The sequence below is a fragment of the Salvelinus namaycush genome, chromosome 27 (genome assembly GCF_016432855.1).
Source record: "Salvelinus namaycush isolate Seneca chromosome 27, SaNama_1.0, whole genome shotgun sequence".
NCBI classification, from domain to species: domain Eukaryota; kingdom Metazoa; phylum Chordata; class Actinopteri; order Salmoniformes; family Salmonidae; genus Salvelinus; species Salvelinus namaycush.
Genome location: NC_052333.1, coordinates 21970559 through 21982648, shown reverse-complemented (window position 1 = coordinate 21982648; position 12090 = coordinate 21970559). Strand labels below are relative to the sequence as shown.

Below are 12090 nucleotides of genomic sequence, written 5' to 3'. Positions count from 1 at the left end.
AACAGCTCAGACACAAGAGGTATGTGGCAGGGTCTACAGTCAATCACGGATTACAAAAAGAAAACCAGCTCCGTCGGGAGCCCGGATGTCTTGCTCCCAGACAGACTAAATAACTTTTTTGCTCGCTTTGAGGACAATACAGTGCCACTGACACGGCCCCGCTACCAAAACCTGCGGGCTCTCCTTCACTGCAGCCGAGGTGAGTAAAACATTTAAACGTGTTAACCCTCGCAAGGCTGCAGGCCCAGACGGCATTCCCAGCCGCGTCCTCAGAGCATGCGCAGACCAGCTGGCTGGTGTGTTTACGGACATATTCAATCAATCCTTATCCCAGTCTGCTGTTCCCACATGCTTCAAGAGGGCCACCATTGTTCCTGTTCCCAAGAAAGCTAAGGTAACTGAGATAAACGACTATCGCCCCGTAGCACTCACTTCCGTCATCATGAAGTGCTTTGAGAGACTAGTCAAGGACCATATCACCTCCACCCTAAATGACACCCTAGACCCACTCCAATTTGCTTACCAACCCAATACGTCCACAGACGACGCAATCGCAACCACACTGCACACTGCCCTAACCCATCTGGACAAGAGGAATACCTATGTGAGAATGCTGTTCATCGACTACAGCTCAGCATTTAGGGGGTGCGTTCTGGGTGCGTACAAGGGTGCGTTCTGAGCCCTCTCCTGTACTCCCTGTTCACCCACGACTGCGTAGCCATGCACGCCTCCAACTCAATCATCAAGTTTGCGGACGACACTACAGTGGTAGGCTTGATTACCAACGACGACGAGACAGCCTACAGGGAGGAGGTGAGGGCCCTCGGAGTGTGGTGTCAGGAAAATAACCTCACACTCAACGTCAACAAAACAAAGGAGATGATTGTGGACTTCAGGAAACAGCAGAGGGAGCACCCCCCTATCCACATCGACGGGACAGTAGTGGAGAGGGTAGTAAGTTTTAAGTTCCTCGGCGTACACATCACGGACAAACTGAATTGGTCCACCCACACAGACAGCGTTGTGAAGAAGGCGCAGCAGCGCCCCTGAAGAAATTCGGCTTGTCACCAAAAGCACTCACAAACTTCTACAGATGCACAATCGAGAGCATCCTGTCGGGCTGTATCACCGCCTGTTACGGCAACTGCTCCCCCCACAACCGTAAGGCTCTCCAGATGGTAGTGAGGTCCGCACAACGCATCACCGGGGGCAAACTACCTGCCCTCCAGGACACCTACACCACCCGATGTCACAGGAAGGCCATAAAGATCATCAAGGACAACAACCACCCGAGCCACTGCCTGTTCACCCCGCTATCATCCAGAAGGCGAGGTCAGTACAGGTGCATCAAAGCAGGGACCGAGAGACTGAAAAACAGCTTCTATCTCAAGGCCATCAGACTGTTAAACAGCCACCACTAACATTTAGTGGCCGCTGCCAACATACTGACTCAACTCCAGCCACTTTAATAATGGGAATTGATGGAAATGTATGTAAAAAATGTATCACTAGCCACTTTAAACAATGCCACTTAATATAATGTTTACATACCCTACATTACTCATCTCATATGTATATGTATATACTGTACTCTATATCATCTACTGCATCTTGCCATCTTTATGTAATACATGTATCACTAGCCACTTTAAACCACTAGCCACTTTATGTTTATATACCCTACATTACTGATCTCATATGTATATACTGTACTCTATACCATCTACTGCATCTTGCCTATGCCGTTCTGTACCATCACTCATTCATATATATTTATGTACATATTCTTTATCCCTTTACACTTGTGTGTATAAGGTAGTAGTTGTGGAATTGTTAGGTTAGATTACTCGTTGGTTATTACTGCATTGTCGGAACTAGAAGCACAAGCATTTCGCTACACTCGCATTAACATCTGCTAACCATGTGTATGTGACTAATACAATTTGATTTGATGACTCTGAAGAAGGTTGCCTTTGAACAGATTGCCTTTTAAGAATATGTTAATACATTGAGAAGATATCTGGTGGGATCCTTTTCAAACCAACACATCAACACAACTTGTTGATATAAGACTGTAGCCTACTTTATGGTGAGTAATGTACTGAATATTCTTTAAGATTTTGTTAGAGAGAAGGGATTCTTTCAATGTGATTAATGAAGACAATGAAACGCCTTGTTAAGTTCAAGGTAAGTTCACAGCCAGGACTTCAACTGAAAATGTGAAGACTGTACTGTATGTTAAAATCAAAGCAATAGCAAAGGACTGTCTTCCTATAAGAAGAAGACAGATTGTTTCCCCCCAGCCCTGTTAAAACCAGTGTATCCATAATGTAAGAGTCTGCAGGCTGTTGAGGCTCCACAACAGCACTGTACTGGTAAGCCACTCCCACATCTACCGTAGACATTCTGCTCATCACATGAGTTTCCTTGGCAACTTCAAAAGGAATGGCGTGTGTTTGTGTCTCGAATTGCTTCCCTCTACAACGCCAACAGTAAACCACAGCTCTGACAGAGCAGGTGGGTCATTTGAATTTAAACCACGCACCACAGGTGGACTACAGTTGTAACTACAAGTTTGACGGCTAACTACGTGACACAACTGTTGATGTGCAACGTTTTGTCAGAACATATTTCAGATGTCAGCTGGATACATGGGGAGGGAGGGGGAGGGGGAGAGAGAGCGAAACTGCAGAGCTTGGGCGATCCCAGCTCTGCAAAGTAACACAAAGAGAAAAGACATAAGAGCATGAAAGCTGAAGAACCGAAACACAATGACCAGTGACCTCTAACGCTGACGAGAGGACAGGAGGAGTCACCAGGGGAGAGAGAGGGAGAGAGAGAGACAGTGAGAGAGGGAGTGAAAGAGCGACTGTGAGAGAGGGACAGAGAGAGAGAGAGACAGAAAGAAACAGATGGAGGGAAAGTACATCAAAGGAATCACTGGTTTAAAAACAGCATGAAAGCGTGTGTGTGTGTATGCGTTTTGTCTGACCCCTGACCTTTAGTATTACAGGTCTTGGAGGCGACCTCCAGCGTCTCCAGGTCTTCAGAGCCAATGTTCTCCAGAGTGATGGTCAGATGCTGGGTCTCTCCGTTAAACAGCTGGACAGACACACTGCTGGACAACTCCTCTTTAGAGGGCTGGAGGGGATGGGCCGACCTGGAGACAGATACAGAAGGGTTAAAACATGTCTTCAGACTAGTGCTGAACGATTAACACAAATATGGTTATTTGTCGGTTTTTAAATCAACTAATAGACCTACGTCAATTCAATTGGAATTCCATTTTGTTCTTTTTTTTGTAAGCTCAATGCACAATTTCTCTAGAGATATATAGTGCCTTCAGAAAGTATTCAGACCCCTTGACTTTTTCAACATTTTGTTAGGTAACAGCCTTATTCTAAAATGTATTAAATAAATAAAAATCCTCAGCAATCTACACACAATACCCCATAATGACAAGGTGAAAACAGGTTTTTCGAATTTCTTTCAAATTGTATTAAATATAAAAACAGAAATACCTTATTTACATAACTATTCAGACCCTTTAATATGAGACTCGAAATTGAACTGAGGTGCATCCTGTTTCCATTGATCATCCTTGAGATGTATCTACAACTTGATTGGAGTCCACCTGTGGTAAATTCAATTGATTGGACATGATTTGAAAAGGCACATACCTGTCTATATAAGGTCCCACAGTTGACAGTGAATGTCAGAGCAAAAACCAAGCCATGAGGTCGAAGGAATTGTCCGTAGAGCTCCAAGACAGGATTGTGTCGAGGCACCGATCTGGGGAAGGGTACCAAAAAAAATGTCTGCTGCATTGTAGGTCCCCAAGGAAACAGTGGCCTTCTTCATTCTTAAATGGAAGAAGTTTGGAACCACCAAGACTCTTCCTAGAGCTGGCCATCCAATCGGGCGAGAAGGGCCTTGGTCAGGGAGGTGACGAATAACCCGATGGTCACTCTGACAGAGCTCTAGAGATCCTCTGTGGAGATGGTTGTCCTTCTGGAAGGTTCTCCCATCTCTGCAGCACTCCACCAATCAGGCATATTATGGTAGAGTGGCCAGACTGAAGCCACTCCTCAGTAAAAAGCACATGACAGACAGCTTGGAGTTTGCCAAAATGCACTTAGACTCTCAGACCATGATGAAACCAAGATTGGCCATCCCTACGGTGAAGTATGGTGGTGGCAGCATCATGCTGTGGGAATGTTTTTCAGCGGCAGGGACTGGGAGACTAGTCAGCAGAGGCAAAGATGAACGGAGCAAAGTACAGAGAGATCCTTGATGGATTCCTGCTTCAGAGCGCTCAGGACCTCAGACTGGGGCGACGATTCACCTTCCAACCTGACTTCCGTCTCTGAATGTCCTTGAGTGGCTCAGTCAGAGCCCAGACTTGAACCTGATCAAACATCTCTGGAGACCTGAAAATAGCTGTGCAGCAACGCTCCCCATCCAACCTGACAGCTTGAGAGGATCTTGAGCCAAGGTTTATGGCCACGTCGGACCAGTACACCACAAAGCATATTGAGCCAAGGTTTATGGCCACATTGGACCAGTACACCACAAAGCATATTGAGCCAAGGTTTATGGCCACGTTGGACCAGTACACCACAAAGCATCTTGATCCAAGGTTTATGGCCACGTTGGACCAGTACACCACAAAGCATCTTGATCCAAGGTTTATGGCCACGTTGGACCAGTACACCACAAAGCATCTTGAGCCAAGGTTTATGGCCATGTTGGACCAGTACACCCCTATGCTGCTGTCCTTATTCCATTCCAAGGGAGGAGCACCTGGACACAGATTGCAGGTCATGCTGGATGTCCTACTCCAGGTAAAGTGTTCTCAGGAAGAATTCACTGTTTTATATTTAGCTGGCTCATGTTTGGTGCTGCAATTTAATCCACAGGCCCTGCTCTGCTAGCCAAGCATTGTACGCATTTTAGTAATATATGATACTTGGATCGGTGAATGCATAGATTTCACTCCTTCACATGCACAGATTCAATCCAATGACAACAGTGATTTAATTCTATATCAGGGTCATGATGTGAGTTCAGTGAGTAATTTGCTTGATTGACTACCTGGCTGAAGGAGGTGACCACATTAAAGACAACCATGTGAGGGCAATAAAGCATTTTCTGACCTGAATATTCTAGTGAGAGAGTGAGTGAGTGAGTGAGTGAGTGAGTGAGTGAGTGAGTGAGTGAGTGAGTGAGTGAAAATCTCTGTGATCAAGAAGGAGGGTGCCATATCGAGTGATGGTCCAGAGGAGATGGGTCCTAGAGGGTGTCCCAGTGATCACCGGTCTGGTCAGTGTCGCACAGGCTTGTGCCATTCTTCTTGGCATGACATTATGCTCGGAATCTCAGCTACCTACACGAGGCATTCCAGAAACTGTTTGTGGAGCTGGACTGCTCAAAGCTCACAGTCAAGATGACAGCCTAGAGGACAATTATCATAGACTGAATGTCAGGGTTACTTTGTAAGACCTTCGTAGTTAAACACGGAGGAGCCTCTGGAACTATTATCTCCCTTTATTTGTTCTGGTAGCAGGTCAGGAATGGTGTCCTCTACCACAGGCCTGCCTCTTGTCGTTGTTGAAGCCGCCTGGGGCACAGAATCTGTGCTGGGACCAGCCTCTGCCTACCGGAGGTTAGTCACCGAGAGGCTGAGCTCGAGCACATTGTGGTCTAAGACCCCGTCCCCGATCGGCCCACTGCAATGATCTGGGCTAAATAAGCTAGAGGTTAAGGAAGACACGTTTATTCTTCAAAGTCTGATTTAAAGGGTCAGTGCCACGGTATTTAAGTTGTTTTGTATACAAAATAGATGTTTTTAATAAGGATGTCATGTCAATTTTGACGTTTGAAATACTGACATTTGAATCCGTTTGACAATTTTGAGGTTTCATCAAGGTGCCAACATTTTACCACAGGTATTTAGAAAATTCTACCAGGGTCTGTCTGCACAGTATGGTTGTTATGACATCACAATGCTACCTGCATCACTGAGAGTCAAACTACAAAGCTTTGCAGGTCATCTTTAACTGATTTCTATTGGGAACTTTGAGAAAAAAAAGACAATTTATGGTTTAAAAAAATATTACAGAATTAATATAGGTGGCATCCATTGGCAGTGTTTGTGAACAGATAAATGTTACAGGAAGAAACTAATACAAGTGTTTAGATGACATGATTATTGGGGTTGTCATCTCTTTTTATTTCGTTTTTTTACCTTGTAGGCAATATTTTATTTAGGAAAATAACCCACAGTGCAAACCACGAGCTATTTGAGCCTCCATGAGTCCCCATTTTTGTTGTTATTTTTTTTATTTCACCTTTATTTAACCAGGTAGGCAAATTGAGAACACGTTCTCATTTACAATTGCGACCTGGCCAAGATAAAGCAAAGCAGTTCGATACATACAACAACACATAGTTACACATGGAGTAGAACAAACATACAGTCAATAATACAGTGAAAAATAAGTCTATATACAATGTGAGCAAGTGAGGTGAGATAAGGGAGGTGAAGGCAAACAAAATATATATAAAAATAAATAAAAATATAAAAAGGCCATGGTGGCGAAGTAAATACAATATAGCAAGTAAAAAAAAAAACACTGGAATGGTTGGTTTGCAGTGGAAGAAAGTGCAAAGTAGAGATAGAAATAATGGGGTGCAAAGGAGCAAAAATAAATAAATGAATACAGTAGGTAAAGAGGTAGTTGTTTGGGCTAAATTATAGATGGGCTATGTACAGGTGCAGTAATCTATGAGCTGCTCTGACAGCTGGTGCTTAAAGCTAGTGAGGGAGATAAGTGTTTCCAGTTTCAGAGATTTTTGTAGTTCGTTCCAATCATTGGCAGCAGAGAACTGGAAGGAGAGGCGGCCAAAGGAAGAATTGGTTTTGGGGGTGACCAGACCAACCAGTTATCCATGGTTACTATGAGAATACTTTGGTCCTTGTGAAGTCTATGGAGTTGAAGCTCCATTCTCTCCTAAAGACACGGTTCTGCCCACAGAGATCCTATACTAGCAAGTGTTAATGTTCTAGTTCCTAATTCTAGGGTTTTGCCGACCTGCCGCAATCAGGACGTACCTGCAATGTTGATTGCAATTCTGTAATTTGTCAACTAATAATTAGAGAATCATTTCTGCTGCTTTTGTACTATTTAATAAGAGCTGTTTTGCAAACCGTTGATGTTTAAATAAATGGTTATCAAGGATTCCTCGTGTCCTGATACCTTTTCTCTTAGGTGAGCCAATCGAGTAAAACCAAAGTAAAAATGTGTACCTTTCTGAGTTGGTCTAAATTAATATATAATGTAACAATGACTCATCATTCAGATATAATAACAATTTCATGTAAACTTAGCAAAAAAAGAAACATCCCTTTTTCAGGACACTGTCTTTCAAAGATAATTCGTAAAAATCCAAATAACTTCACAGATCTTCATTGTAAATGGTTTAAACACTGTTTCCCATGCTTGTTCAATGACCCATAAACAATTAATGAACATGCACCTGTGGAACGGTCGTTAAGACACTAACAGCTTACAGACGGTAGGCAATTAAGGTCACAGTTATGAAAACTAAGGACACTAAAAGAGGCCTTTCTACTGACTGAAAAACACCAAAAGAAAGATGCCCAGGGTACCTGCTCATCTGCGTGAACCTGCCTTAGGCATGCTGCAAGGAGGCATGAGGACTGCAGATGTGGCCAGGGTAATAAATTGCAATGTCCGTAGTGTGAGACGCCTAAGACAGCACTACAGGGAGACAAGAAGGACAGCTGATCGTCCTCGCAGTGGCAGACCACGTGTAACAACACCTGCACAGGATCGGTACAGCCGAACATCACACCTGCGGGACAGGTACAAGATGGCAACAACAACTGCCGAGTTACACCAGGAACGCACAATCCTCAGTGCTCAGACTGTCCGCAATAGGCTGAGAGAGGCTGGACTGAGGGCTTGTAGGCCTGTTGTAAGGCAGGTCCTCACAAGACGTCACCGGCAACAACATCGCCTATTGGCACAAACCCATCGTCGCTGGACCAGACAGGAATGGCAAAAAGTGCTCTTCTCTGACGAGTCGCGGTTTTGTCTCACCAGGAGTGATGGTCAGATTCGCGTTTATCGTCAAAGGAATGAGGGTTACACCGAGGCCTGTACTCTGGAGCGGGATCGATTTGGAGGTGGAGGGTCCGTCATGGTCTGGAGCGGTGTGTCACAGCATCATCGGACTGAGCTTGTTGTCATTGCAGGCAATCTCAACGCTGTGCATTACAGGGAAGACATCCTCTTCCCTCATGTGGTACCTTTACTGCTCATCCTCACATGACCCTCCAGCATGACAATGCCACCAGCCATACTGCTCATTCCGTGCGTGATTTCCTGCAAGACAGGAATGTCAGTGTTCTGCCATGGCCAGCGAAGAGCCCGGATCTCAATCCCATTGAGCACGTCTGGGACCTGTTGGATCGGAGGGTGAGGGCTAGGGCCGTTCCACCAGAAATGTCCAGGAACTTGCAGGTGCCTTGGTGGAAGAGTGGGGTAACATCTCACAGCAAGAACTGGCAAATCTGGTGCAGTCCATGATGAGGAAATGCACTGCAGTACTTAATGCAGCTGATGGCCACACCAGATACTGACTGTTACCTTTGATTTTGACCCCCCCTTTGTTCAGGGACACATTACTCCATTTCTGTTAGTCACATGTCTGTGGAACTTGTATTAAGATTTTAAGTTGCAGTTTCTTTTCATTTCTCATTTGTGCCTTGTCAAATTTGTGTACGGAACTTCACTATTTGAGCAGGAATTCCTGCTCAAATATTTTTGTTGCATAAAATATTTTGAGTAGAATCAGGAAATCATATTTCCTGATAGTGCGTCTAGACACTGCCCAACAGAGGGTCTGGGACTTTCACCCTGTCTTGATGTTGGCCACTGGGCGCAAATCTACACACATACAAATATCATCAAATTTTATTTGTCACATACACATGTTTATCAGATGCTATTGCGGAGTAGCGAAATGCTTGTGTTTCTAGCTCCAACAGTGCAGTAATATCTAACAATTCACAACACACACAACCTAAAAGTAAAAGGGAATTAAGGAATATATAAATAATGGGATGAGCAACGTCGGAGTGGCATAGACTAAATACAGTAGAATAGAATATAGTATATACACATATGAGACGAGTAAAGCACAAGCATACACACACACACAAATAAAGCAACACAGATATTCAAGGCCCTGGCCATTGGGAAGGGGAACCACAAGTCAAAGAAAATGAGATACAAAAGAAAAGGAGGACGAAGAGAGAGAAAAATAGCTTGATTACAGCAAAAGAGTACAACTGGGACGATTATTCTGAACAAGGTACAATGAGGTACTGAGGGAAGCTGAGTGGCCAAATCATAGAGGAACAAGACGGGTGGTGATTTCAACAGAGGTCCATTTAGTCCCTGCCATGTTAGTTATTACTTCAAGCTGAATAAAACAAAATCTAGAGAATTGGATTTCAATTGTCCACTTTGTGCATGTGCTATTACTGAAGCTGACTCTGTTGGGTACAGGAATCAATACAACAGTCAGTCTCAGAATTATGTCTGTATTGTATTGTTATTGTCCAGCAGCAAGCGACTAGGCTGAAGAGAAAGCATATCTATCCAACTATCTTTCTGCCTAATAAGACAGAGAACCTGTAATTATCAAAGTATACATAATTACTTAAGTTCTTAGTAATTATAGAGGTTCCTCTGAGGCATCAGTGGGTAATTTAAAAGTAGCCGGAAGAAGCAAGAAATCCAGATATGACTGAACTGAGTGACGACTGTTTAAAGGACGACTCTGCCTTGCAGACAAGAGCCTGTCTAGGGACTGGGGCTGTGAATTAGCACTAGCTAAAAGTATCAAGATGCCGCTGGGAGCTGGTCGTGTTTTTGGTCCAGAAACCCCACTACTTCTCATTCATTTTAAAGTGGCTATGACTAAGCATTCTGACTACCTACCGTTCCCAGGTGGCTGCCCCATCATCTCTAAAACACACCATCTCAGAGCTGGAGTAAAGTGGAGAATTTCACAAGCAAAGGAGCAGTGCATTCTTCAGTCACTTTAAGGTTGTACCCATGAACATTGGTGAGACTTCCAACTGTTAAAGTGATTGGTAATAACAAGCAGTGGTGGGGAGTGATTGGTTTGATGACTGGTAAGAACAGGTGCACAACAGGAAATAGGAGAAGAGGAAGAACTGCTAGCGTCTAGCTCCAGGATAGAGGTCACTGCACTGTGGTTCGTATAGGCTATAGTACATCATCTCTGTGTGTGACCGGGCATTAATAGGACTGACTGAAAGCCACTTCTGATGACACAGCAGCTTTAAAACAGAGAACAAAGGACTCTTAGGTTTGATTTAATGAGGCAGAACAAGGGGGTATAAGGTAAAGGTTATGGGGACATAGGAGGACCCAAATAGGCTCAAAATGTTATACTTGATCAGCTGTCAACGACTTGATTCATTGATCTGTTGAATCAGGGGTGATAGTTCTGGTCCCCAGAACCAGGATAAATAAAACCTGCTATAACATGTACTGTGTGGACAGGGTGTTTGAAGTTGAGGTTAGGGTGTAGGGGGTAGGGGGTATGGGTTAGGGTGTAGGGGGTATGGGTTAGGGGTTAGGGCGCAGGGTATCTCACCGTGGTAGAGAGGTGCTGAGCTGGAGACGGGGTAATGATGGAATGACCTCCACCATACAGCCACTGGTCAACACACTGGGTAGACCCTCCAGGAGACAGTCACTGGTCACACCAAACACTGACGTGTGGTAGCCTACAGGGAAGAGAGAGAGGGCGAGAGAGAGGTAAAATTCAGCGCCCTCAAACCAAGGACTAACAAGCACTCCGATAACTTCTCTCCATTCTATAAAGGGTGACATTGAGAAAACAATTCTAAAGGATTTCTATCCAATCATCCTCTGTTCAGAAAAAAAGGGTCTAACTTATTCATCTAATACAAATGGGAGAAATAGAGCTCTGAGTCTTGGTTTGGTTTATTGTTGGGACTCCCACTGTGGCATAACAAAGGTTTACCCTCTTAACACCCACTCTATTCACCCCCACACTCCTCTATTCACCCCCACACGCCTCTATTCACCCCCACACGCCTCTATTCACCCCCACACGCCTCTATTCACCACCACACGCCTCTATTCACCCCCACACGCCTCTATTCACCCCCACACGCCTCTATTCACCCCCACACTCCTCTATTCACCCCCACACAATCCTCTATTCACCCCCACACCACACTCCTCTATTCACCCCCACACCACACTCCTCTATTCACCCCCACACCACACTCCTCTATTCACCCCCACACCACACTCCTCTATTCATCCCCACACTCCTCTATTCACCCCCACACTCCTCTATTCACCCCCACACTCCTCTATTCACCACCACTATTCACCACCACACGCCTCTATTCACCCCCACACGCCTCTATTCACCCCCACACGCCTCTATTCACCACCACACGCCTCTATTCACCCCCACACGCCTCTATTCACCCCCACACGCCTCTATTCACCCCCACACGCCTCTATTCACACCCACACGCCTCTATTCACCCCCACACGCCTCTATTCACCCCCACACTCCTCTATTCACCCCCACACAATCCTCTATTCACCCCCACACCACACTCCTCTATTCACCCCCACACCACACTCCTCTATTCACCCCCACACCACACTCCTCTATTCACCCCCACACCACACTCCTCTATTCATCCCCACACTCCTCTATTCACCCCCACACTCCTCTATTCACCCCCACACTCCTCTATTCACCACCACTATTCACCACCACACGCCTCTATTCACCCCCACACGCCTCTATTCACCCCCACACGCCTCTATTCACCACCACACGCCTCTATTCACCCCCACACGCCTCTATTCACCCCCACACGCCTCTATTCACCCCCACACGCCTCTATTCACACCCACACGCCTCTATTCACCCCCACACGCCTCTATTCACCCCCACACGCCTCTATTCACCCCC

General features: G+C 45.2%; 1 protein-coding gene across 1 annotated transcript in view; it reads right to left on the bottom strand.

Moving 5' to 3' along the window:
* The window catches only part of trappc9 (trafficking protein particle complex 9), a 293236-nt gene that overhangs the window by 197825 nt on the left and 83321 nt on the right, over window positions 1-12090 (bottom strand). Inside the window, exons 15-16 of the mRNA XM_038966127.1 lie at window positions 10720-10852; window positions 3000-3160 (exon numbers count right to left, since the gene is read on the bottom strand). Coding sequence (XP_038822055.1) covers window positions 3000-3160; window positions 10720-10852 — 294 coding nt within the window. The remainder of the gene's footprint in view (window positions 1-2999; window positions 3161-10719; window positions 10853-12090) is intronic.